This window comes from Urocitellus parryii, chromosome 5 (genome assembly GCF_045843805.1).
Source record: "Urocitellus parryii isolate mUroPar1 chromosome 5, mUroPar1.hap1, whole genome shotgun sequence".
Lineage (NCBI taxonomy): Eukaryota > Metazoa > Chordata > Mammalia > Rodentia > Sciuridae > Urocitellus > Urocitellus parryii.
The window spans coordinates 11,473,875-11,499,246 of NC_135535.1; the positions used below are offsets into that span (position 1 = coordinate 11,473,875).

Consider the following 25,372-nt stretch of genomic DNA (forward strand, 5'->3'; position numbering starts at 1 on the left):
TCTCCCCCAACCAACGCTCAGACGTTGAGGCCAGCAGGTGGCAGCAGGTGTAGTCTCCTGGGCACGCTGGGCTCTGTGATCAGGGTCCTGCTGGGCTTCCTACTGAATGGGGTCGGTGGCTGGTTTCCGGCAGCCTTCACACTGAGCGCCTTGGTGAGGGCTGGGGTCTGGTGGGTCAGGACCCAGGTTGTATCTGCTGTTCCCGACCCCAAGGCGCTGACCATGTCCCTTGCCCCCCAGGGCTTTTGCCAAGCGGCAGCAGCAGCTGACAGCCATGAAGGTCCTGCAGAGGAACTGTGCTGCCTACCTCAAGCTGCGGAACTGGCAGTGGTGGCGGCTCTTCACCAAGGTGGGTGGCAGTCACTGTCCCCAGAGTGAGCCTTGCCCTCAGCTGCCCTGTGCCTGCAACATGAGCCCAGGTGGTCCTGTCCTGTGGGGCCCGGCATGTGACCGTGGCATTTGTCTGGTGTGGATGGCCACAGCCAGGTGGGCTCAGAGAGCAGCTCCTGAGGTCTAAAGGCCCACGTTGCCAGGGCCCGACAGCGCCCTCTGGAGAAGCCCAGTGGTGCTTAGCTGCTTTGCTCCCGGCCGATGGCCCTCCCCAGCCCTTTACAGTCCACTTATTATTCAGCTGCTTTTGTTCATAGTGTGTACTCTGTGGTAGCTAACAGTCCACCTGTGGCCTCTTCACCCCCGACCAGCAGTAGGTGTCTCGGGTCTGTTCCTGCTCTTTCTCACTCCCTGCATTCTTACGTGGCTGAGGTTTGACTCGTAGGAAGTTTGTATTTTACACTTTTTGTGTAGGATCTCTCTCAGTGTAAGCATGTAGAAGTCCGTTTCCTGCTCCCTGGATGGAGGATGTGTACTTTACTTACTTTTCCAACCGTGGACCTTCCCCCTAGTCTTATGTTCCACTGCCATCAGCAGTGCTGCCGTGGTCATCTTCGTGTGTGGCTAGGGATGGTTTCCCTGGCATGTGACCAGCAGTCCAGAGGCCTGTGGCACCAGTGCCAAATGGACTTTCAGGAAGTCGTGGGCGCTTGCGTCTCCCCGCAGGGTCTGGTTGCCCCTCACTCTTGTGAGCTTGGGTTCCAGAGGTGAGGGACGAGCCTGTGACTGCTGGCAGGTGGGCATCTTCCAGCCAAGGCTGACTCCGCTTCCTTGTCTTCTAGGTCAAGCCACTGCTGCAGGTGAGCCGGCAGGAGGAGGAGATGATGGCCAAGGAGGAGGAGCTGGTGAAGGTGCGGGAGAAGCAGCTGGCTGCAGAGAACAGGCTCACGGAGATGGAGACCCTGCAGTCTCAGGTAGGTGTGGGCAAGGACCCTCCCAGAGTGCGGACCCTTCCAGTGCTGCCACCTGCTGGCCGCCTCTAGGTAGGCTGCTTGGCAGAACATGAGTGGCTGGTGTCTGCAGACACCTCCTCCAGGGAGAGGCTGCCCATGGAAGTCATGAATGGTGGGTTCGAGCCCCAGTTCCACCCCCTCATCCCTTGCCCTGATCCCTCTGGACCTTGGTTTGAATCTCATCAGGGAGCAGCTGTGGCGAAGGGGCAAGCCAGGGGGCTGGCAGGGAGCGGCAGCACTTTCTAGACCATGTCACCTGAGGTGGCGGAGGAGCTTACATTGTCGTGTGCTCTGTGCAGCTCATGGCAGAGAAGCTGCAGCTGCAGGAGCAGCTGCAGGCAGAAACAGAGCTGTGTGCCGAGGCGGAGGAGCTCCGGGCCCGGCTGACGGCCAAGAAGCAGGAGCTGGAGGAGATCTGCCACGACCTGGAGGCCCGGGTGGAGGAGGAGGAGGAGCGCTGCCAGCACCTGCAGGCCGAGAAGAAGAAGATGCAGCAGAACATCCAGGTGCGCCGCCGCCCGGGGAGGGCAGGGCAGGCAGCCCTGGAGGAGCAGCGGCACCCAGGGGCTCGTGAACTCTACTGTCACTCTGTCCCCGTGGGCGGCCCTACAGGGACTTCCTCTTTGGGGTGGTGGTTCCTGCCACAGGCTTCCCAGGCCGAGCTTCGAAGGCTCAGAGACCCCTGAGTTCCTCCCGTCTGTCCTTGCTCCACCTGCTGGGGAGTAGGGTCCTCAGCTCGGCCTCTGCCTGCTGCCCGGCACAGAGCTGGCCCAGGGAAGCCCATCCACACCCCTGGCTCCCAGCGGAAACGGGGCCTGGCCACCTCCCCGCAGCTGCCATACCTTCTCACGGTCCCTCCTGCCCAACAGGAACTGGAGGAGCAGCTGGAGGAGGAGGAGAGTGCCCGGCAGAAGCTGCAGCTGGAGAAGGTGACCACAGAGGCCAAGCTGAAGAAGCTGGAGGAAGACCAGATCATCATGGAGGACCAGAACTGCAAACTGGCCAAGGTGGGCCCGGGCGGCTGTGGATGGCAGGGCGAGCCGTCACCTGCAGAGCTGCCCTCCAGCACAGGCTCAGCAGCTTCTCCCTGGGTGCCCCTCACCTCTGGGTGCCAAGGCCATTTTTAAAGGAATTGGTGCATGAAGACTGGGGCTTGGGGAAAGGTTAGCTGCTTTTCAGACCCGAGAGTCAAGGGCTGGACCTCTGGGTGTCAGTGCACGTGTCAGTCCCTGGTGGGATTGGGGTGCCTTCCTTGCTGTGGAGGCGTGGGGTGCTTCTCCACTAACCAGTTCTGAGGCAAGCTGGTCCCTGTCAGCAGCAGCCCAGTGAACGGATAAAGCTGGGGAGCAGGTTAGAGAAGACAGGACAGGGCCAGGAGGCCACCCTGGTCCCCAGGGGTGGGGAGGGGAAGTGGAAGATATTGGGGGACCTTAATGAGAGTAGGACCCCAGGGGAGCCCCACAAAGCACAAGGTGAGGAGACCAGCCTTGCACACTCTGGGGGCTCAGAGAAGGTGGCGTGGACAGCACCACAGAGCTTCCCTAGAGGGACAGGACCGTTTGTCCCCCCAGCTCCAGCCACACCTAGAAGCCTTTCTCACCTGGGCCTGAGAGACCATCCAGGCATGGCACCCACGTGTACAGGCCCTAAGGAAGCTTATGCAGCCCTTCTGGGGCTGCCAGTGACCTTTCAGAGCCACCCTGTGAGCCAGGACGCTGATGAAGTGCAGCGGGCCCTGCCTTGCCCTTCCGTCCTGGGCTTCTGGGCCCCCTGGGGAGCTGCGGTGCCTGTGCTCAGCCCACCCTAACCCGACGCCCTCCCCACAGGAGAAGAAGCTGCTGGAAGACAGAATAGCTGAATTCACCACCAACCTCATGGAAGAGGAGGAGAAATCCAAGAGCCTGGCCAAGCTCAAAAACAAGCACGAGGCCATGATTACCGACTTGGAAGGTGAGGCCACGGGGCAGGGCCTGCCTGTGCACCAGGCACCGAGGCAGGCACCGAGGCAGGCACCAGGGCAGCACGGCTTGTGACGAGCTTGGCCTCAGTGCACCAGGCCACAGGCTCTGCAGAGTGTCTGGTCCCCATGGGAATGTGGGCTCAGGGTCCCTGTGGCTGCATGGGACTGAGGAGTCTTCAGGATAAACCTTGGTGTCCCTGCATTATTGGAAACGTGTTTTCAGAAGCTCTTAAGATGCCCCACAAGGGGTCTGGGTTGGACTCTAGAACCAACCAACTCTGTGACCTACAAGCTGCGTCACCTCACACCTGTTAATCTGGTTGGGCTTTAGCTTCTCTTACCTGCATGGAGGACGCTGTGAGAGGGCCTTACATTCACACAGACACATGTGCTGTGAAGTGCTAGACAGATATCGCTGGAGATCACAGCTTGTCTTTTTATTTTTTGTGGTACTGGGGATTGAACGCAGGGCCTCACGTGTGCTAGCAAGAGCTTCAGTGCTGTGCTATGTCCCCAGCCCATTTTTAATTTTATGTGGAGGCAAGGTCTCACTAAGTTGACTGGGTGAGCCTAGGACTTGTGATCCTCCTGCCTCAGCCTCCCTGGGATTATAGGCGGGGGCCACCAGGCCTGGCCGAGGTCATTGCTTGATATGAGGCAGGAGGAGGACTGGACTTCTGCCCTTGAAGAAAAGTGGACTGCTGGGGGCTTGGGTGTCCAGACCGTTCTCAGCTCAGACCTGGTGATGCAGGGGCCAACCATGCAGGCTGAGTGCTGGGAGTGCTTCCCCAGGTTGGCAGCACCACCCTGCCTGGCCGTGCTCAGCACAGGGTGAGGCGAGTCGGGCCAGTGGAGAAGACGGCACTTCCCTCTGCAGACAGCGATTCTCCCACAGATGCCCTCCCTCACCTGGGAGGGGTCTGGGAGCAGCCAGTATGACAGATAGCCCCTAGCAGGTGTTAACCAAGATGTAGGCCAGTCAGGATCCGGGCACGGGGCGTGGAAATGTCAGTGGTAGGTGGCTTTGAGCATGAGCAGCCATGACCTGGCGAAGCTGCCCGTGGCCTTGTGCTGCCCGTGGCCATGTGCCCTGGGAGACGCATATACAAGGGGACAGGTCCAAATGAACAGACCCTGGGAGGCCTACTATGCTGTCTCCAGAGTGCCAACTCCAGTACCGAAGGCAAGTCTAGGAAGAACCACCGCTGACCCTTTGCTGGTGCTCATAAGGCTGGCTCTGAGTGCTTGGCAAGGCTGGCTCGTCCACCTCTCAGCAGCCTCGTGGCGTAGGGTGTCTTCCCATCTTTGTTATCAGTGCCGGAGACGGCACAGTTAAGTTAGTTACCCAGATGGCATCACAAAGGAGTCAAGGCCAGACTGAATCCAACTGCTTTTCCAAATCCTTTGTGTGAGTTCACGTTCGTGCAGAATGTGGCACAGCCATCGAGGGAGACCAGGGAAGGGCAAATGCAAACTTGGGTGCGGGTGGACCGAGAGTCTCGGGCCTTGGCAGCTCCCGCAGTGTCCTGCCCCCTGTCCAAGAACTGGGTGTGAGGGTGTGTGTGGCGACCCTTTGGACCTTAACGTTGTCCTGGAGTCAGTGTTCAGTACGTCATGTAAGTAACAAGGAGCAGACGGAAAGCCTGCGGCCCCGAGCCTCACCCCTCACGCCCTCCCTTGGCAGAGCGCCTCCGCAGGGAGGAGAAGCAGCGGCAGGAGCTGGAGAAGACGCGCCGCAAGCTGGAGGGAGACTCCACGGACCTCAGCGACCAGATCGCCGAGCTGCAGGCCCAGATCGCAGAGCTCAAGATGCAGCTGGCTAAGAAGGAGGAGGAGCTGCAGGCCGCCCTGGCCAGGTGAGGCCCAGGCTGCCGGTGCCAGCACTTGGTCCTGGCTCCTGGCCTGTCCCCGTGCATCGGCCAGCGGCACGCATGCTCTGCTGTCATCCTAGAAGAGCCGGTTTGTGCAGATCACTTGCCATTCTTATTCCTAAGAGGGCAGCTTTGTCCTTTGTTTCTAACATCAAAAAAGAGTCATCTAAAACCCTTGGTGCCCACCTCAAGTCATCCTCCCTTTTTGAAAAAGAAATTACACTATTTATACATTCATAGCAGATTGAGCAGAAGATACAGAGACTTCCCACGTATCCCCTTAAAGTTGTGAATCTTAAATTTGGAAAATGAAATCCTTTGTTTTCCAGTTTTCCAAGTGCTTTGTTATGAATCTTCTGAGAAGATGCCTCAGCTGTTGATTGGCTGAGAATGAGCCTGAGGGCCATGATTATGACTACCAGATACAGCTTTGGCTGCACCCCCCCCACACACACCTCTTTTACAAACCCTGTTCCTTGAGGGTGAAACTGGCCTCTTACTGATGTTGTTGGTCTCTTTGACAGAGTGGAAGAAGAAGCTGCACAGAAGAATATGGCCCTAAAGAAGATTCGGGAGCTGGAATCTCAGATTTCTGAACTCCAGGAAGACTTGGAATCTGAGCGTGCTTTTAGAAATAAAGCTGAGAAGCAGAAACGGGATCTTGGGGAAGAGCTGGAAGCACTGAAGACAGAGTTGGAGGACACTCTGGATTCCACAGCTGCCCAGCAGGAACTCAGGTGCTCCATGGGGAAGACTGGCAGGTCATGGAGGATGGGGAAGGGCTGTGGAGTGAGGGAGGCCTTGTCCTGAAGGGGTGGAATCCAGGCCTCTGCACACACAGGGGCCTCAGGTGCAGGAGGTGTGGGCATGGATGGGGCCTCAGCAACTTCTCTGCTTTAAGAACTGTTGGAGAACCGGACTCAAGATTTGGGGTGAAGCAAGGGTGGGCCCTAGGTTGAAAAGGTACAGAAGCCTCCACAGAGCGTCTGAGCCTGGGCTACAGAATGGAGGTCAAGGAGGGGAAGGGTGGCGGGCGAGCTTCTTGGAAGGGCTGTGTGTGGGCCACCCTCCCTGGTTGGGGAAGAGCCCGGGGCAGCAGGGCCCTGGAGCTCGGCTCTGAGGCAGGGCTCTGCACAGGTCCAAACGCGAGCAGGAGGTGAACATCCTAAAGAAGACCCTCGAGGAGGAGGCCAAGACCCACGAGGCTCAGATCCAGGAGATGAGGCAGAAGCACTCCCAGGCCGTGGAGGAGCTGGCAGAGCAGCTGGAGCAGACCAAGAGGGTGCGTCTGCTTCCCGGGGTGACCCTGGCCGTCTCTAAACCCGGCCGACAGAGAGGAGCAGCTCTGGCACCAGGCTGCCCGGGCCTGAAGCCAGCCTCCAGCTGCTAAAGGGACCTGGGCAGAGGATAGGCCTGTCCTGTTCAACATCTGCCTGACCAGAAAGGGAGCCAGAGCCACCCGAACCGAGGGTCAGAGCCTTAGTGGTCCCTTTCCCGCCTGGGGTGTTCTCTCGAGCATCCACGAGTGGTCAGCTGACAACTGACTGGGAAACCGGGTGGTGGCTGTGCAGCTGGCTTCCTGGCCCCGGGCTGGTGGCAGGCAGCCCTGGAGAGGCCGAGGCTCTTACGTACGAGTACTTACCCCAACACACCTGGTCTGCCTGTCTCCCTTGGCTCCACCTGGCCTGAGGGTGGATCCTTGTTCTCAGGTTTCACTGAGCAGCCTTTGCACTCACTCAGGGGCCAGTTTCGCCTTGAACTTGCTGTCTAGAATGGAGTTTTTGCATTTATTTTGTTAATTCCACTTTTGTGTTTTGTGAAAGAACATTACATTATTACTTTGAACATCAAATTTCAGGAGGGTTTTATTGGAAGTTGAAAAATTAAATCACAGTTCCCCTTGTTGTGTCGTAAGCATTGCTAGAATCTCCGCATCGGCAATGACATCTTACCCTAAAATACACCCTCCCACTGGCCCGGCCTCACAGGCCTGTGATCCCAGCGGCTCAAGAGGCAGAGGCAGGAGGATCACAAGTTCCAAGCCAGCCTCAGCAACTTAGTGAGGCCCTGGGCAACTGATCAAGACCCCGTCTCTAAACAAAATATAAAAAGGGCCAGGAATGTGGCTCAGTGGTTAAGCACCCCTGGGTTCAATCCCTGGTAGCAAAAAAATTAAATATTTCTTCCTCCCAGGGAGGGCAGCTGGGCAGGATTATTTTAGAGATTGAGAGCCCAGGTCCTTGGAGATGAGAACACACCTCACTCCCCCTGAGAGAAGAGGACCCAGGGTCCGGGCCTTCTGAGTCGGGGCTCTGGCTGGCGGCCATAGTTCTTGCTGGAAAGGCAACACCTTCTGGGCCTAGAGCAGCTCCTCAGTGAGGTGAGAAATGCCGTTTGCACCGTTCCTCCTCCCACAGGTGAAGGCCACCCTTGAGAAGGCGAAGCAGACCCTGGAGAGCGAGCGGGGGGAGCTGGCCAATGAGGTGAAGGCCCTGCAGCAGGGCAAGGGGGACTCGGAGCACAGGCGCAAAAAGGTGGAGGCCCAGCTGCAGGAGCTGCAGGTCAAGTTCAACGAGGGCGAGCGTGTGCGCACCGAGTTGGCTGACAAGGTCACCAAGCTGCAGGTGAGGCTTCTGCTGGACCCCGGCCCAGACCCACAGGGCGTTCCCCGCAGTCTCCCTCCTGCGCTCAACGAGGCCTCTGGTGCGACTCGAGACACAGGCCGGTTCTGCAGGTGTGGCTGGGCTCACCGTCTTGGCCCTGTCTTCCTGTGTAGGTTGAGCTGGACAATGTGACCGGTCTTCTCAACCAGTCAGATAGCAAGTCCAGCAAGCTCACCAAGGACTTCTCCGCCCTGGAGTCCCAGCTGCAGGACACTCAGGTAAGGACAGGGTCGGGAACCAGGAGCCGGATCCCGTGCCTCTGGGCCTTCATCTCAGTTCACCCGACCACCCAGTCCTCCATCTGAGGGTCTGCCCCGCTCCCGCCTGGGCTTTATATCCCCTGAATCAGGAGGGCTGGTCCTCCCTCGCCCTGGGGCTGTGGTGCGCGAGACCGGCGTCTCCTGAGCACCCCATCTTTGTCCTGGGAGTAGGAGCTTCTGCAGGAGGAGAACCGGCAGAAGCTGGGCCTGAGCACCAAGCTGAAGCAGGTGGAGGACGAGAAGAGCTCCCTCAAGGAGCAGCTGGAGGAGGAGGAGGAGGCCCGGCGCACCCTGGAGAAGCAGATCGCCACCCTCCAAGCCCAGGTGCGCTGCCCCTCCACAGAGACTCCGTTTTTCTCACCCCCGTGAAGGAGGGAAGTTGACCCCAGGTTCCCTCCTGTGGCACAGCAGGCCGGCCTCCAGGTGCCCAGGGATGGGCGTGTCCTAACAGGTGACATCTTGGGGTCTCCCTCCTCTCTGCCCTGCCCAGGTGACTGACATGAAGAAAAAAATGGAGGACGGCGTGGGGTGCCTGGAGACGGCCGAGGAAGCCAAGCGGAAACTCCAGAAGGACCTGGAGGGACTGAGCCAGCGGCATGAGGAGAAGGTGGCCGCCTACGACAAGCTGGAGAAGACCAAGACGCGCCTGCAGCAGGAGCTGGACGACCTGCTGGTGGACCTGGACCACCAGCGGCAGAGCGTGTCCAACCTGGAGAAGAAGCAGAAGAAGTTTGACCAGGTGTGCGGCCTCAGCCCGGGGCCCTCCTCGTCCCCCTTCCCAGTACCAGAGCCCGTGGCCAGGGCCGTGGTGGAATCGGCAGAGCCTGGGGGAGGCCAGGAGGGCACAGGCGCCCAGGGCTCCTCGGTCTCCAGCTTGCGGAGGGGCCTGAGGACAAAGCAAGCAGATGGGGTTCCTCCGCGACAGGGTTAGGAGCATCTTTTCCTTCCTTGTTTGTTGGTTTGCTTTTGGTTTCAATTTTTTTTAAGAGAGAGAATTTTTTAATATTTATATTTCAGTGGACACAACATCTTTATTTTATTTTTATGTGGTGCTGAGGATCAAACCCAGCGCCCCGCGCATGCCAGGCGAGCACGTGACCACTTGAGCCACATCCCCAGCCCCACTATTTTTTTAAACTTTCTAAGATGAGCTGGTCTTACCCACTGTTTAAAATGCTTTAGATACACGTTCTGGAGTACAGGGGCCGAGTAGAGTCACAGGGTGGATAAGTCGGGGGCAGCACACCACAACCAAACCTAGCCCGCCACAGTGGCGGGTGACTTTCCCTTGAACACAGCTGGGCTCCTTCATTTGCACGTGGTCTGGCCGGACAGGAACGAGTGTGCTCTTTGGCCCTTGTGCAAACGGTCCCAGCACAGGGAGCCAGTGCAGACTGGGGAGGGCGTGGGGAAGGGGGTGGTCAGACAGTGGGGTGGGCCCCTGCGGAGAATGGACACCAGCCGGTGGAGAGCGTCCTTGGCGGAGGCCAGGTTCCCATTCTCTTCGAGACAGAAGCCAGCCGGTTGTCTCAGAGCCAAAGGTCTTCCAGCTTCGGGGGCACGGATGGTTCCTGAGGGTTCTCCCAGAAGGGCACCCGTGTTACTATTGAGTGATAAGTTAAACAGATTAAAACACGGTGGTAGAGGAATCTCTGCCCTCATCTGGCCACAAGGACACTGTGCCTGTCATCCCTGGGTCAGCCAGTTCTCAGGTGGCAGCCTCAGGCCTGCTGGTCCTGGGTCCATGGCCTGCCTGTGCCCACAGTGGCCCACGGCTCTGGCCTCACGATGCCCACCTCTTTCCCAGCTCCTGGCTGAGGAGAAGACTATCTCAGCCAAGTACGCGGAGGAGCGGGACCGAGCCGAGGCAGAGGCCCGCGAGAAGGAGACAAAGGCTCTGTCCCTGGCCCGGGCACTGGAGGAGGCCATGGAGCAGAAGGCGGAGCTGGAGCGGCTCAACAAGCAGTTCCGCACGGAGATGGAGGACCTCATGAGCTCCAAGGACGACGTGGGCAAAAGTGTGAGCACCGGACCCCGGCAGGGTCTCGGGTGGGCGGCAGGCGGGCACCACGGGCCAGAACGTGCGACTGGGTCCAGGGGCGCAGCTCCTGCCCGTGCATCCGACCTGACCTAGCTCTCGGGGTCAGGTCCATGAGCTGGAGAAGTCCAAGCGGGCCCTGGAGCAGCAGGTGGAGGAGATGAAGACCCAGCTGGAGGAGCTGGAGGACGAGCTGCAGGCCACGGAAGACGCCAAGCTGCGGCTGGAGGTGAACCTGCAGGCCATGAAGGCCCAGTTTGAGAGGGACCTGCTGGGCCGCGACGAGCAGAGTGAGGAAAAGAAGAAGCAGCTGGTCAGACAGGTACGTTGGGCAGACACTCCAGGGCCATCCCGACTCCCAGCAGGCCCCTTCCTCCCCTTGCTCCCCCTGGGCTGAGGTTCCTGGACTGTCCTGCCCAGGGCTCACTGACTCGCTCTGTTACAGTCGGATGGTCAGTAGCCCTCCTTGGCCCAGGAGGCCCCACAGATCCCACAGGATTGGCCGCAGCCTGTCGGGCTCAGCTGGCCTGGGTCCAGGTGTGGCCCAGTCTTTTGAGCTGCCAGCATTCCTCAGGTGCGGGAGATGGAGGCAGAGCTGGAGGACGAGAGGAAGCAGCGCTCGATGGCAGTGGCCGCTCGGAAGAAACTGGAAATGGACCTGAAAGACCTGGAGGCACACATCGATACGGCCAACAAGAACCGGGAGGAGGCCATCAAGCAGCTGCGGAAGCTGCAGGTGAGGCTGGGCGGGGCAGGGGGCAAGACCAGGGAAGCCTGGGACTTGTCTCCTTCTCTCTGAGCAAGGATGTGATGCCTTGGCCCACCCCGTGGACACTTGGGTCCAGAGGAGTGCAGAAACCTTAAGCTAAAGGCACCTTCTCAGTAAGATGGGTGACCTTGAGTACCTTCAACAGAAAAGCAGACAAGTTCAAACCTGGCTGCACTGAAGAGTTAGGGAAGGGAGGCACCAGTGCAGGTGGCCTGAAGGACAGAGGGTCGCAGCCCAGAGCACGGACATGTGCTCAGGAGGGTCTCATCTCTCGATAATGAAAGAACAACACGTTAGCAGCTGTTCTGTGGGCCCAGCGTGCCCAGTGTGCCCGCAACAAGTGTCTGAAAGCCGGGCGCCACGGCACGCACCTGTAACCCCAGCTACTTGGGAGGCTGAGGCAGGAGGATCACAGGTTCAAGGCCAGCCTGGGAAACTAGTCAGACCCTGTTGAAAATTTTTAAAATAAAGAGGGTAAAGATTAGAGAGTTCATTGTAGAGTGCTTTCCTACCATGCACAAGGCCTTGGGTTCTGTGCCAAGGTACTTATGGCCAAGGTAGCGGGGACAGGTACAGGACTGCTGGTGGCATCTTTAGCTGGCGTAGTCTGGCTCCGTGCTCAGGGAACCCCAGTGTGGGATTCATCTGCAAAAGGATAAAAGACTATTCGACAGGTAGAGTGGAAGCAGAAGGCAGGAGGGTGACAGGAGGCGCCTGCCCTCTGCCTGGTAGCCAGACAGCCTGGGCGCTGACCACAGGTCAGCATGTGGGGTAGCACCATGAGCACCTACCCGACTTAAGAGGAAGTTGTAGCGGGAGCAGGACGGGGCCCGTTGCCCCTGGAGAGTGCCATGTGCTCTGTGACCCCTGACCATGAAACGAGGTCAGAGGGAGACTCTTCCACCCCAGTGGGTTCCACACGGCATCAGGTGAAAGCTGGTCCCTGTTGGCGAGGTGCCCCCGTGGGGAGCGTTGGGGCAGAGCAGGCGGGCGCGGGCAGTGCTCATCTCTCCTCCCCACCAGGCCCAGATGAAAGACTGCATGCGGGAGCTGGAGGACACTCGGGCCTCCCGCGAGGAGATCCTGGCACAGGCCAAGGAGAACGAAAAGAAGCTCAAGAGCATGGAGGCGGAGATGATGCAGCTGCAGGAGGTGAGGCAGGCTGCAGGGGACAGCCCAGGGCTTCACCCGCCAGCTGGGGTCGGCGGGGAGGGCCAGCAGCACATGGCAACCCCCAGGAGGGAGCTGGCAGCCCGTCCTGCAGGAGTCCCTCCAGGACCTCTTCACGTGGCCAGGCCCCTGGTGTGGTTAACATGCACACGCTCAGAGAAATGGTGACTGTTGGGATGAGGGGCCCGAGTGTCCCCTGCTGCCTTGTCGGACACCAGGCAACCCATCGTGAAAGCATCCCCAGGCCTTGAGGGGCTCCTTCAAGGCGTTCCTGCCCAGTTCAGGCACATCCTCTTGGCAGGCTGCTAGGGTCAAACTGTCCCCCTAGACCTGGTGTGCGGAGCCCTCAATGCCAGCTTGACTCACACCTGTGCCTCAGCCTGCCTGGTCTCGGGTCTGATCTGTCCCTGGGTATTTCTCATTTATATCCATGGCCCCTGGTTTGATTCCTAGCACCTGAGATATAGGGGTTTTGTAAACATGTGGTGTTTAAGCTGTGACCGCAGAGGGAGGAATTAGCCTGTGAGCTAAGGGGCTCAAGGGAGAGGAAGGGCTGTGTGAATGGGGGTGCCTCAGGTGTGTGGCCGGCTGGGATGAGGCCCAGCAGCCCCGGTCACCCCTGGTCCTCGTGGCAGGATTTGGCAGCTGCCGAGCGCGCCAAGCGTCAGGCCCAGCAGGAGCGGGACGAGCTGGCCGATGAGATCGCCAACAGCAGCGGCAAAGGGTGAGCCCCGGGGCGTGAGAGGTGGGCCCGGAGGGTCTCCCAGCCGCGGCCTCTCACCTCCCCTGCCCCCTCCAGAGCACTGGCGCTGGAGGAGAAGCGGCGGCTGGAGGCGCGCATCGCCCAGCTGGAGGAGGAGCTGGAGGAGGAGCAGGGCAACACGGAGCTCATCAACGACCGCCTGAAGAAGGCCAACCTGCAGGTGGGCACGGGCGGCCAGGCTGGGCGCCACTGCCCCTGGCTCCTGGGAAGCCGTCGTGGCGGCTGGAGGTGCCCTGTGGAGTCTGTCTTGGGTGTTGGAAGTTTCTAGGGCCTGGTGGGATCTGCTGCCATCTCCTCTGGCCAGCAGCCAGGCCCTGCCTCCCCGAGGTCACTGGCCCTCTTTCCCGCAGATCGACCAGATCAACACCGACCTGAACCTGGAGCGCAGCCACGCCCAGAAGAACGAGAATGCGCGGCAGCAGCTGGAGCGCCAGAACAAGGAGCTCAAGGTGAAGCTGCAGGAGATGGAGGGCACCGTCAAGTCCAAGTACAAGGCCTCCATCACCGCCCTCGAGGCCAAGATCGCCCAGCTGGAGGAGCAGCTGGACAACGAGACCAAGTAGGTGCCCCTTACCCTGCCCAAGTTGCCCAGGGGCCTTTCTGTCCACCCCCGGAAAGGCCACAGGCCCTGCCTGGGTCATGCCTGAGACACATCAGGAACCAGCGGTCTCTGAGCCCAGAACCCCTCTGCCCACGTGGGCCCTTGTGTTTGGCTGAGGCCTTGGAGGACTTGAACTGGACCGTGGCTCACCTCGGAAGCTGGGGGCTTTGCTGGCTGTCTCAGGGCTAAAGTAGGGAGATGCCGGGGTCCTGGCCCCCTGTGTAGCCATCTGTGGCTCAGCAAGTTTGAGAGTGCTTTGGAGCTAGCGGGAGTCTCTCCAGGCCCCAAACCTCAGTTTGCCCAGCCCCCGGCTCCGTATGTGCTCTTCCAGAAGTGTCCCCTCCCCAAGCCTGCTCTCCTCATCTGCAGTAGGGATCTCAGCCTGTCCCAGAGAACAGGCTGCTAGACTGGCACCTTAGCCTCAAGGCCTCCCCGTGGGCACCTGCCAGTGCGGCCCCAGGAAATGGGTAGTCCAGAAACGGCTGCTGGCCAGACTCCCCGGGAACAAGCCCCCTGAGCCATGTGTCTGCCACACAGGGAGCGCCAGGCAGCCTGCAAGCAGGTGCGCCGGGCAGAGAAGAAGCTGAAGGACGTGCTGCTGCAGGTGGATGACGAGCGCAGGAACGCGGAGCAGTACAAGGACCAGGTGTGTGCAGGGCAGTGGCCAGGCCTGTGGGTCACAGCCTCTGCCAGGGCTGCCACCTGTCCCCACCCTCAGCCCCACCCAGGGCTGTCACTTGTCCCACCCACAGCCCCAACCAGGGCGGTCACCTGTCCCTACCCACAGCCCCCGCCAGGGCCGCCCCCTCTCCTGCCCACAGCCCCTAACCAGGGCTGCCACCTCTCCCTGCAGGCGGACAAGGCGTCCACTCGTCTGAAGCAGCTCAAGCGGCAGCTGGAGGAGGCCGAGGAGGAGGCCCAGAGGGCCAACGCCTCACGCCGGAAGCTGCAGCGTGAGCTAGAGGACGCCACAGAGACCGCGGACGCCATGAACCGTGAGGTCAGCTCCCTGAAGAACAAGCTCAGGTGAGCTCAGGCTGCCCGCCCTGCGTCCTAGTCTGTCCTTCCAGAGCTGGCCTGTTCAGGGGGTGACCTCCTTATAAGCCTGGTCATAGAGCCCAGGAGCAGGGTGCTTGGTGGCAGACCCCAGAGGTTGCCCATCCCAGAGCAGCGGCCTTTGCTGGGCTCTCCCTGCCCGTGGGGCCTGGGCCACCTGTTCCCTGGCAGCCTGTCCTGCAGCTCCAGGGCTGGGGCACACTCGAAGGCGGGTGGGGGGTGTTGCTGAGGATGGAGCCTGGGGCCTCGCGCTCGTTGGGCGAACTCTGTGCCACAGAGCTGCGTCAGCACGTTAGCACCTGGGGTTACCTGCAAGTGAGCCATTGTGGGAAAGTTCCAGAGGGTGCCTGCTGGCCCCTGGGGATCATTCCTTCCCAGGTCCTCATTGTTGACCTCTTCACAGGGACCTGTTTTTTTGCGGGGTGGGGGTGGGGACGTAATAATAAGACTGGGCTTTGTTGTCAATATTTCACTTGAATTTTCTGATTTGATCAAAGAAGCCCGACTTTGGGTCCCTGTGAGTAGTTGTCCTGGGTTTCTTGGTGCCACCTGCCCTGGGCAGAGGTCCTGCCTGAGGGTCCTAGGGCACTGCCCAGGGCCTCACATGCCAGGCAAACGCTCTGCCCCTGAGCCACCCCCAGCCACTGCCTGGGTGACCGAAGCTCGAGCAGGGAGGCGGCTGCCAGGGAAAGTGACCTGAGCGGCTTCTGTCCTGTTTCCTGAACCGTCAATGCCAGCGCTTTGTGTCACCATGTCTGGGACATGAATGGTTTGCAGGACCCACTGCTTCCTTGAGTCTGTCCCTGTCCCACCCAGTCAGTGGCTCCCCAGGCTCAGCACTGCTGCCCCAGGGAGCGCCCAGTGTCTCCTGAAGACACCTGTGAAATGTGCTCACCGTGCCAGGCCACCCCCCACTGGGCGCCACTGACCCTCTGCTTCCGTCCACAGGCGTGGGGACCTGCCGTTCGTTGTGCCCCGTCGAATGGCCCGGAAAGGCACTGGCGACTGCTCGGACGAGGAGCTGGATGGCAAGGCCGACGGGGCCGAGGCCAAGCCTGCTGAGTAGGCCGCTTCCTCCTGCCCGCTGCCCGAGCCGGACGGACAGAGGATTCCGCCTCCCCCTCCCAGACCCCGCGGCACCCCACCTCAGGACTGCTGTGACCGCGACCCCACCCACCCAGCCTTGTCAAGGGCGCTGGCTTCCTCTGCTGCAGCCCCAGCTCCCCTCCCACCCTCGAATCTGATACCAAAGAGTCAGGGCCAGGCCCAGGCCCGGGGAACAAGTGACCAGCAGGTCTCCACCCTCTCTTGCCTACAAGCACAGACGGTGAGGTGAGGGCAGGCCCCGGGTTGGGCCCTAGAATTTTCTATGAATCTATTTTTCTTCAGACTAAAGGAGTTTTGATAGCTTGACACCCTAGAGGTGTGTCGCCCTCCCGTCCCCCGCCCTGCCACCAGCTCTCCCCTCCTCCTCCCTCTCTGCTGTTGGCAATCACACGCGGTAACCTCACACCTCCCCCGAGTGGCCCAGGAGTGCCACCTCTGTGCAGGGCACAGAATGCTGGGGGCAGCGCCGTTCCTCCCACCCCCTTTGGGCGGCACCGTGCTCACTGCCCCCTTCCTGATTCTAAAGGGTCTCAAGTGCAATGCCCCCTCCCCTCCTTGGCCAGGGCATCCTGTCCCTGCACAGCGAGGCTGTCGGGGCCCAGCAGCCAGGGTGTCTGGGCCACTCTGAAGTCCAGCAGCCTTCCCGTGGCTTCTCCCATCATTCTTGGGGACCAAATATATTTAATGGTTAAGGGACTTATCCCAAGTCTTGCAGCCAGAGGATCAGAGAGGGCTGGTGGCCCTCTGTGGCCGGGTGCCTGCTCCAGGACTGGGCCCGAGGGTAGCGCACCTGCACTGCTGACTCAGCAGCTTCAACTCAGCCACCTGCAGAGATTTTTGAAAGAAAAAAAAAAAGGTTTTCTTTTTCCCTTCTTTTAATAAATGATAAAATGCCGAGTCCTTATCACTGCCTTTCCTTGGGAACCGTGTTTAGAAGAGTAGCTGTCCCCTGGTCGACACTGGCTGCCGAGTCTGCTCCTGTTCCTGTTTGTCAATGCTGCACTTAGACTCGCTTGAGGCAGGAGGCGTTCTTTTGAAAGGAAAGAAACCCCGCCACCATGAAGCTCTCTGGATGCCTAGAAAGCGCTGAATTCAGGTCCCAGTTGCTGTCACCACGGAGTGAGCAGCACTCTCGGGGAGCACCCTTTTCTATAACGAAAGTGCCTTAGCATGTGTCACGGCTGCCACCACTACAGTAAGCTGGTTTACAGATGTTCGCCACTGAGCGTCACAATAAAGAGTACCATGTGCTACGAGCCGTGTGTGGAGTCCTCTGCGAGCGCGGGTGGCCTGCAGGGCCTGCGCTGTGTGGTTCCGGAGAACATGCGCCCGTCGGGCTGCGAGGGCTCTGAGCCTGGAAGTCCTCAGGCTCGCGTCCCAAGAAACCCTTTACTGTTCCACCCTCGACGCCAGCCCGGGGCCTGCGCAGCCAGGGGAACTGGGGTCCCCAGTGGGGTCATCTTTCTCTTGCCAGGGAGAAGGGCGGTGGCTGGGTGGTGGAGCTGTGGGGGGTGGGGACGCGAGACTTCAGGAAGGAGGCACCTTGCATGCAGCATGTGCTGAACGGTGCCCACTGACAGCCCAGCGCACGCACGCGGGTGAAGAAGGCACAGGCCGCTGCACAGAGAGGAGGAAAGCACAGAGCCGGCCAGAGACCTAGATGCCAGCCAGGACCCCTCATGTCGCTTAGTCAGGGTTCCCAGTGGAAAGGGGAGACGAGAGGTCGAATCTTACACCCATGCCCTAGTCCATCTTTTCTGTCTCATCACGACTCTGGTCAGTCCTACCACAGGGTTTCCTTTAGTGTTACGTGTTTGGACTCTATCGAGGGGTGTCCGTTTCTCTCTAGCTTGTCTTTGTAGTAGCTGTTTATCGTTCTAACTATGAAGGATGCGTCTAGAGGATGCAGGCTGGCTCGTGTCAGTGGGGTCTCCAACCTAGCAACAGTGCACATCCTTGCTGTCTCAAGCTCATGTTGGGCCCAATGCCTGGGACATGACCAGCTCCCCAGGGGGTTCCAATGCACACCAGGGACCAAGAACCTGGTGCAGTGGAGAACGGGGCCTCTCCTATGTGGAAGACCCCGAGTGGGTCCTTGCTCCAGCCCTGAGCATCTTGCTTCACCTCTCCAGACCTCACTTGGCTGTTCACAGAACGGGCGTATTCCTTTCCTTGGCTGCTGTAGCAGATGAGCCACAAGTGTGGTGACTTCCAGCAAAAATTCATTCTGAAGTTCAAAATCAAGGTGGTGTCTCTGGAGGAGAATCCCTCCTGCGTCTTCTAGTAGCTCCACACATTCCTTGGCTTGTGGCCCCATCACTCTGCCTCTGTCTTCATATGGCTCCTCCTCCTCCCTGTACACCTCTCCTCTGTCTAAGGACACTTGTCACTGGATTTAGGGCCTACCCAAACCAAGTAATCCAGGATGCTCAAAGGATCTGCAAAGACCTATTTCCAAGTCAGGTCATATTCACAGATTCCAGTGATAAGGACATGGACACAGGGGGACATCATTGACTACTTCCCTACCAGCAAATCTCAGTCGTTCCTGCAAGATCCTGTGGCTGCCCTATTGATTCACCGGGTGCAGGGGAAGCGAGATGACAGTGTGGCTACGTTAACAACTGCAAAGCGAACTGTAAAATGTAATTTTAGTCATTTCCAAGTTTTGACTTTATTGTATCTTGGAGACAAAATATTTCCTACACCACACGTCCCAGTATTATACTTGAAATGATTGAGATGGAGCTGATATTGCGTATTCCCATCCAATTATTCATGTTAAATATGGTGTCGCGATCCCACAGCAGCAGTGTTGGCCAGCCCTCCTGCCCTCTTCCCCCTTCATCTTCTGGCCCTCCCAGGTGGGGCTTCATCCCTGGATTCTTGATTTCTCAACTGGACCAAGTGTTCACCTTTGCCTGCAACAGGTGGGCAGTCCAAGGGTTGCCTGACCCATCCTCCCTGGGAAACAGGGGTGCTCCGAAAGCTCAGGAGCTACTGACCCCAAGATCCTTGTGTACAAGTGGTCCTGGCTCCATCCTTCCCTATGACCTGGGTAGAACCCAATAGGTGTGCTAACGCTGCCCCTCTTCCCAGCAGGGTCTCCCAGCACATGATCTTCTTTATTTCACTGCTTATATTAGTCCTGTTTCTGTTACTGTAACAAAATATCTGAGACTGGGTAACTTATAAAGAAATGAAGTTTACTTAGCTCCCAGTTTTGGAAGCTGAAAGTGTGACCAGGAGGGTCCATGGCTGGGCGCCTGACTGGGTCACCTCAGGGCACATCAGCGGTAGTGCCTGAGAGAGATCCTTGGGAGACGAGTTCGAGGTGGGGCTGGTCCTGCCCCTCCCACTGGGCCCCTCCTTTGGAAGTCCCTCACCTCCCAACACTGTCACACTGAGGACCAAGCTCCCAGCACATGAGCCCTGGGGACACTCGAACCGTATCCGCAGAGTCCTGAAGGCCTCACGCGGTCCCGAGTGGTCTCCCACCCTCACTTGGCGTCCCCTGAGCTGTCACCTTCCCACCTGGTCATTGGTGACGTTAGAGACCTCCTCTCCAGTTCTGCCTGGTTGCTTGTTTTTCCAAATAATTCCAGATCTTCTACCTACAATGTGACTGTGAGCCCCAAAGTCCAGAATTTCTTTCTTTGTTCTCTGGCTTTGGCGCCTTTGGGGTGACAGGGGCCATCAGTGACTGCTCGGGCACCACCAAGGAATTCAAAAAAGGAGTGACAGAATCGCATCTGCCCTCTCACAGCTCTGCTGCGCAGGTCAACTGGGCATTTAGAGAAAGGGGATGTGGCGGGTCTGGTCAATTTCCATTCCCCTAAATTTAACTGGACCTTGGTTTGATACTGGAGCCAGTGACAATGACATTCTATAATTTTGAATAACTCCTTGAGTCTCTCATGAGATGTTTTCACACCTGTGGAATCCAATGATCCTTGTAGTAACTCCACATAGTGTTCCTTTAAGGACTGGGAGTTTCCCATGTTAGTTCTGAAAGTCCCCTAAATTGTCTCTCAACCCGGGGCCATACCTTTCGATATTTTGTTAGTTCTGAAAGTCCCCTAAAGTCCTTTCAACCCGGGGCGATACCCTTTGGGTTTTTTGTGAATCCCGAAAGTCCCCCTTTCGTTTTCTTAACCCGGGGTGCTTACCCTTTCAGTGCTAGATCCTGCCGACTACGCCAAATGTTGCAGTAGTTCACTTGCAGGTCAACGTGAGGAAGAAAGAAGCAGCAGAGCAAGCAAAGCAGCAGCAGAAAAAAAAAAAGTCCTTTATTGTGTTCAAGCCATCTTTTTATAGTATTGTGAACCAAGAAGGCAGCCTTCCAACAGCAATAAATCAGGTCCTTCAGCTAATTAAACACACCACACAGAAGTTTTACTTTCTAATCAGAAGTGACCCGCTTCTCATGGCTAATCTACTCTCGGCCTGGAGCATGCAGAGCTCTGCTCTTGTTAAGAACAGATAATAAATTTTTCTCAGCGCCCTCCTAGCCCACTTGGCAGAACATCCCATTTGCAGGCAAGTCCTCCCAAGGACAGCCGACACCCCGTTTCCAAGCATGTCCGCTGTTACCTGTCTATACCTTGACAGAATATCCCGTTTGCAGGCAGACTCCATCAAGGATAGTAATAGTAACGCAGTCACATCTGATTCTCTACAAATTTCTTATTAAGGTTTTAAAATGGCTAAATGGGAATAGATCTAGGAAGATGGAAAGCAAAATGTTCCATATGTTCTGAATTTTATTCTATTTTTTATTTTTATTTTTATTTTCAGTACCAGGGATGGAACTCAGGGGCACCCGACCACTGAGCCACATCCCAGCCCTATTTTGTATTTTATTTAGAGACAGGGTCTCAGTGGCTTAGCGCCTCGCTGGTACTGAGGCTGGCTTTGAACTCACGATCCTCCTGCCTCAGCCTCCCAAGCTGCTGGGATTACAGGTGTGCGCCACTGTGCCCAGCTCTGTTCTATACTTTTTGAAGAATAAATTTCAGGGCTGGGGATGAAGCTTAGTGGTAGAGCACTTGCCTAGTGTGCATGAGACCTTGGGTTCCATCCCTGCACACCCCCCAAAAAAATTAAACAGCGACCAGGTAACGTTTTATGTTTCTCCCCAAGTGATGCCACTGAATTTCTGCATTGATGACTATAGAAGAAATTGTCACCAATTTGTTATCCTCTTTTTTAAAAAAAAAAAAAAATTATGGTGGTAAAATAAAAATTTTTAAATGACAATTGGATTTTTCCCCTTCAGTACTGAGAACACAGACTGGCCATTTTAATCCTTCTTACTCCCTCCTTTATTCTCTGAACCGCGGGAGCTGCTGAGTCTCCTTTCTAAGATCAAGGCAGCAGCTCAGGGGCAGGAGGGGACACACCTCTAGGTCTCATCCTTACAGTTCTTGGGCTCTGGGCCCTCTCCGGTCCTCCCCGAGGCTGGACTATCTGGATCTGGGCAGCTTTTGTGCGGAGGGAAGCCTCGCAGGGTGGCAGGCCAACAACGGCCGACTCCTGGTCGACCTTGGGAGAGAAGTCGGCAACCCCCAAACTGCCTGGCATCTTGGGCCCTGGTGCCCGGTTCAGCATGCCCGGGGGTTGTCGAGCCGATGGGCTGACGGGGGGGTGCCCGGGCGAGCCTCCTGGCCACCTCACAAGGACCACCTCGAGGCTGCGTCTCCTCCCTGCCACGGAGTCCTCTTGCTCTGTCTGACCTCCGCCTTCCTGCCCAGACCTTTTGGGTTGACCGTGACCGTCTGTGGCTTTGACATTGGCTTCTCCGGGGCCTCTCCGCCATCCAGGGGATCTCTACACCCTGACCTGTCCACAAGTGACCTCTTCAGGTATCCTAGACTCCGTGCCCAGACTAGGCCAGGCCAGCCTGCTCAGACAGCCTGGACTGTGTCCCCTCCCACCCCCCACAGCCCCCTGGACTGTGTCCCCTCCCACCCTCTGCCCACTGGGAACACTCTTCTTCAGGAAATGAGAGCCAAGGAGTTGTGGAGCCCGGGCGGGTGGGGAGGAGGCGGAAGAGCTGCTCCGGGTGCTGACAGGTAGGGCTTTCCCTGAGGGTGTCCTGCACCGGCTGTGGGGATGTCGGTGCAACGCGGTGAATATACTGAAAACCGCTCTCAGTGGGCGTTAGGTGAGGCGGGTCTCAATTGTTTCATGCTATTAAAACCAGAAGCCACCGAGAGAGGTGCCGAGGGATTCAGAGAGCACATCCTGCAAAGGACAGAGGAGTCAGGGTCAGAGGAAGCACCGGGCAGGGAGCTGGAAGTGGTGGTCAGGTCTCTCCCGCAGAAAGCCAAGGGACAGGGACAGGGTGTACCTGGAGCTGCTGCCCCTGAGGGGCACCACGTTTGGGGCTTCTAATGGGGTCCTGGCTCTGCAGCGGGTGGAAGGAGAGGCCAGGAGGGACCTGCTGGGTGCCTTTTCGCAGCCACAGTTACAGCTCTGAGATGGCCCTGGCACACAGAGGGAGCGTGCACCAGGCACGTTGGGAGGATGTTGATTCTTGTTTATTGAGCACCTACTGCAGGCCTAGGGTTGTCACCACCCTCTCTCACATCATCTCCCAGTACTGCCTTCAGGGAAATGCTCCGGCGGCCTCGTTCCACAAGCAGGGAAACCAAGCTACGAAGCAAAATCTGGGGAACGTCTCGAGCAGCTCCTCCAAGCCCTGGACGTGGGGAGCGGGCGGACACTTGGCGTCAGGGGCCGTTGACCATTGGGGGCCCAGCCAGACCCAGCTCCCCGCGGCCACCAGCCACAGGCCAGGTGGGCTCTGGACCATTCTAGTGGTATTTCAAGTTTCGTGACTCATCTCAAGCCAGCAGGGAGAGTTAGGGAAGAAAATCACATTTTCAGAGCCCTTGAGAGCGCGGAGGATTTTCTCTCTTTGGGGAACCATCTGGATCAGAAAACAAAGAACAGGATCCAGAACGACCTGGAGAGGATCCCAGCCCTGCATTTTTTGCTGAACTTCTCTGGGCTGACTGAGGCTCAGCTTCCTCCTCTGGGAAACAAGCGTGATCAGTGCTTTCATCACAGGCGGTCGCCGGAGCGTTTACGAGGATGTGTGTGGACACGCTTCGAAAACTGTAAAGGGCTCCGTGCCGTTATTTTCTTCTTTAAAAGGTTGGAGTTTTTTTTGTGGGGGGAGACTGGGAATCGAACCCAGGGCACTTTCCCACTGCACTACACCCCCCGTCCTTTTTATATTTATTTATTTATTTATTTTTAAATTTTGAGGTGGGGGTCTCTCTAAGTTGCCCAGCTGGCCTTGACCTGTGATCCTCCTGCCTCAGCCTCCTGAGTCACTAGGGTTACAAATTTCCTATTTTAAATCAGAATCCCCAGACTTCTCTGTTCACTCTGAAAATGCATCAGATGCTCTTTTTTTATTTTGTTTTGAGTACCAGGGATTGAACTCAGGAGCACTCCACCACCGAGCCACATCCCCAGTCCTATTTTTCATTTTATTTAGAGACCGGGTCTCACGGAGTTGCTTAGCACCTGGCTTTTGCTGTGGCTGGCTTTGAACTCAAGAGCCTCCTGCCTCAGCCTCCTGAGCTGCTGAGATGACAGGCCTGCACCACCGCGCCCGGCCGTCAGATGCTCTTGAACTTTGCATATACATTAAAATCAAACATTCACTTGTCTTGACTTCAACACAAAAATATTTAAGATTGCAAGTTTGATTTCACCATCACATTTAGTTCTAAACTTTTCCTGAAGTTGACCATCGCTTGAGGCCTGATTTTCCCCATCTGAGGAAAGAAACAGGAATGTCCTTGGGGTGAGGTGTGGCCACAAGTGGCCAGGCCCAGTAACTGCCCCTTCGACTTCTCATGAGGTCTTCAGGCACGGTCAGCGTGGAACGCAATCCCCTGGTCCCTAGAAAAAGGGGGAATGACAGAGAGGGAGTTCCCTCTTCTGGAACAACCAACTCAGAGTGTCCAGCTGGTCTGAGCCACGTCCACCCTCCAGGGGCGGGACAGGGTGGGGTGGCCGAGGCGGCTTTCCACTAGGTGATGCTGGTCCACCTGGAACTGAAACCGGAGCCGTTGCCGGGCCGCTTCCCTGGGAACCTGGGCGGCCTTCCCGGTGCGCCGAGTGTTAGGGGCGACCGCTCAGAAAGCACACCAAGTCCAAATTGGAAACAAACGAGAGAATTCTATTTTATGTCTATCATCCTGGCCAGGGACGTTCTGCCATGCCCAAATGGCTTCTGACAGAAGGTGCAGGCTGTCTGCGAAGCTGGAAATCGCCAGCAAGCAGGGTCCCAGGACTGAAAGAGCAGTCGGCAGAGCAGCCGGCCGACTGCATCCTGGGTTCCAGCTCACTGCGGTCGTTCACCCCGGTTCAGGTTCACTTGAAGGTGGACGAAGCACAGAAAAACAATTTTTTAAAAAAATAATTTTTAATAACAGGGCTGGGGCTATAGCTCAGTGGCAGAGCGCTTGCCTTGAACGTGTGAGGCACTGGGTTCAATCCTCAGCACCACATAAAAATAAAATTAAAAATAAAGGCATGCTATCCATCTACAACTACAAAATTTTTTAAAAAATTTAAAAACAGCTTATATAACAGTTTCATGTGGGAACCATAAAGATAGAGTCACTATGGCTCTACTTACTATTTTATCAATCTCTATTTTTTAATCCTGATCTAAAACCTATAACTTATTAATTGTATTGATTAATTCAGACCATAACACTGAGATCCTTGTGGACCAAAGGGGGTTTTGCCTTAGTTCTCAATTCTGGAGCTACAGACAGCTGGGTGACTTTTCTTGTGATGCCCCCAGTCAAGTTGAGCTGGTTTATAGCAGATCTGTAGGCTCTCCAGGTGGGGTGATTGCTGCTTGTGTCCCTGGAGGGAAGAGACCCCCTACTTCCCTCCTCAAAGTGAATCTGCAGCTCCCTCCCCACTGCTTCACCATGAGACTGGTCGGCCAGCCATGACTGCTCCAGAGAATTCCACACTCTGGTTGGATCAGGGCAGGGCTGCAGCTCCTACGGCCTCCTTTGACCTGGTCCTCAACCCTAGATCTGAGCCAGTATTTATTTGGCTGTGTATCTCACCGTGATTTTGTGTGGCTGGCGAGCTAGTCATGCTGATAAGAAAGGAAAGGAGTTTACAGGGAAAACAATGACTAAAAAGTAATGTTAACTCAGAGCCACCGTCAGTGAAGGGAGGATCTAGAGCTAAGAGACAGTGAGCTGACAGCTGGTGCACTGAGCATCTCTTCCTTGTCCAGTCTGATGTTCAACTGAGTATTTAGGCCGTTTATATTTAATGTAATTGTACATATGATCAAATTTTCTTACTGTTTGTCCCATCTGCCCTTTGTTCTCTTCTGTCTTCTTTGGAATTGATTGTTTTTCTCCCAAGTGATTCTATTTTTAGCTCCATGATTGACTCATTAGATTTAATCTTTCATCTTATGTTTTTAATTGTCTATTTAGGGTTAACTATATATATTTTTAAACTTATCTCAGTCTAATTGCAAATAATATCGTCATTTCAATATAAAATGTATTTATACATTTTATTTAAATGAATAAAATATATTTTGCAGATAGTGTCAAAATTGCTGAGCCAAATGGTAACTCTATTTTTAACTTTATTTAGGAATTGCCAAACTGTTTTGCAAAATAGCACACCTTGCATTTCTTCCAGCAATGTATGAGAGTTCTAATTTCACCAACACTTGCTATTATCTATCTTTTTTTATTCTAGCCA

The 25,372-nt window shown here is 56.7% G+C and overlaps 1 protein-coding gene across 3 annotated transcripts in view; it reads left to right on the forward strand.

Annotated features, from left to right (window-relative positions):
• The window catches only part of Myh9 (myosin heavy chain 9), an 81,875-nt gene extending 65,018 nt beyond the window's left edge, over positions 1-16,857 (forward strand). For all 3 annotated transcript variants that reach the window (XM_026410190.2, XM_077798721.1, XM_077798722.1), the window contains exons 20-41: positions 241-349; positions 1,173-1,304; positions 1,643-1,849; positions 2,213-2,350; positions 3,170-3,293; positions 4,988-5,159; positions 5,699-5,911; positions 6,312-6,456; positions 7,592-7,798; positions 7,951-8,055; positions 8,269-8,421; positions 8,588-8,836; positions 9,905-10,117; positions 10,245-10,457; positions 10,710-10,871; positions 11,928-12,056; positions 12,710-12,798; positions 12,874-12,997; positions 13,188-13,396; positions 13,976-14,084; positions 14,292-14,464; positions 15,443-16,857. In XM_026410190.2, the coding sequence (XP_026265975.1) occupies positions 241-349; positions 1,173-1,304; positions 1,643-1,849; positions 2,213-2,350; positions 3,170-3,293; positions 4,988-5,159; positions 5,699-5,911; positions 6,312-6,456; positions 7,592-7,798; positions 7,951-8,055; positions 8,269-8,421; positions 8,588-8,836; positions 9,905-10,117; positions 10,245-10,457; positions 10,710-10,871; positions 11,928-12,056; positions 12,710-12,798; positions 12,874-12,997; positions 13,188-13,396; positions 13,976-14,084; positions 14,292-14,464; positions 15,443-15,560 (3,493 nt within the window). In that variant the 3' untranslated portion in view covers positions 15,561-16,857. The remainder of the gene's footprint in view (positions 1-240; positions 350-1,172; positions 1,305-1,642; positions 1,850-2,212; positions 2,351-3,169; positions 3,294-4,987; positions 5,160-5,698; positions 5,912-6,311; positions 6,457-7,591; positions 7,799-7,950; positions 8,056-8,268; positions 8,422-8,587; positions 8,837-9,904; positions 10,118-10,244; positions 10,458-10,709; positions 10,872-11,927; positions 12,057-12,709; positions 12,799-12,873; positions 12,998-13,187; positions 13,397-13,975; positions 14,085-14,291; positions 14,465-15,442) is intronic.
• Positions 16,858-25,372: the final 8,515 nt, after the last annotated feature.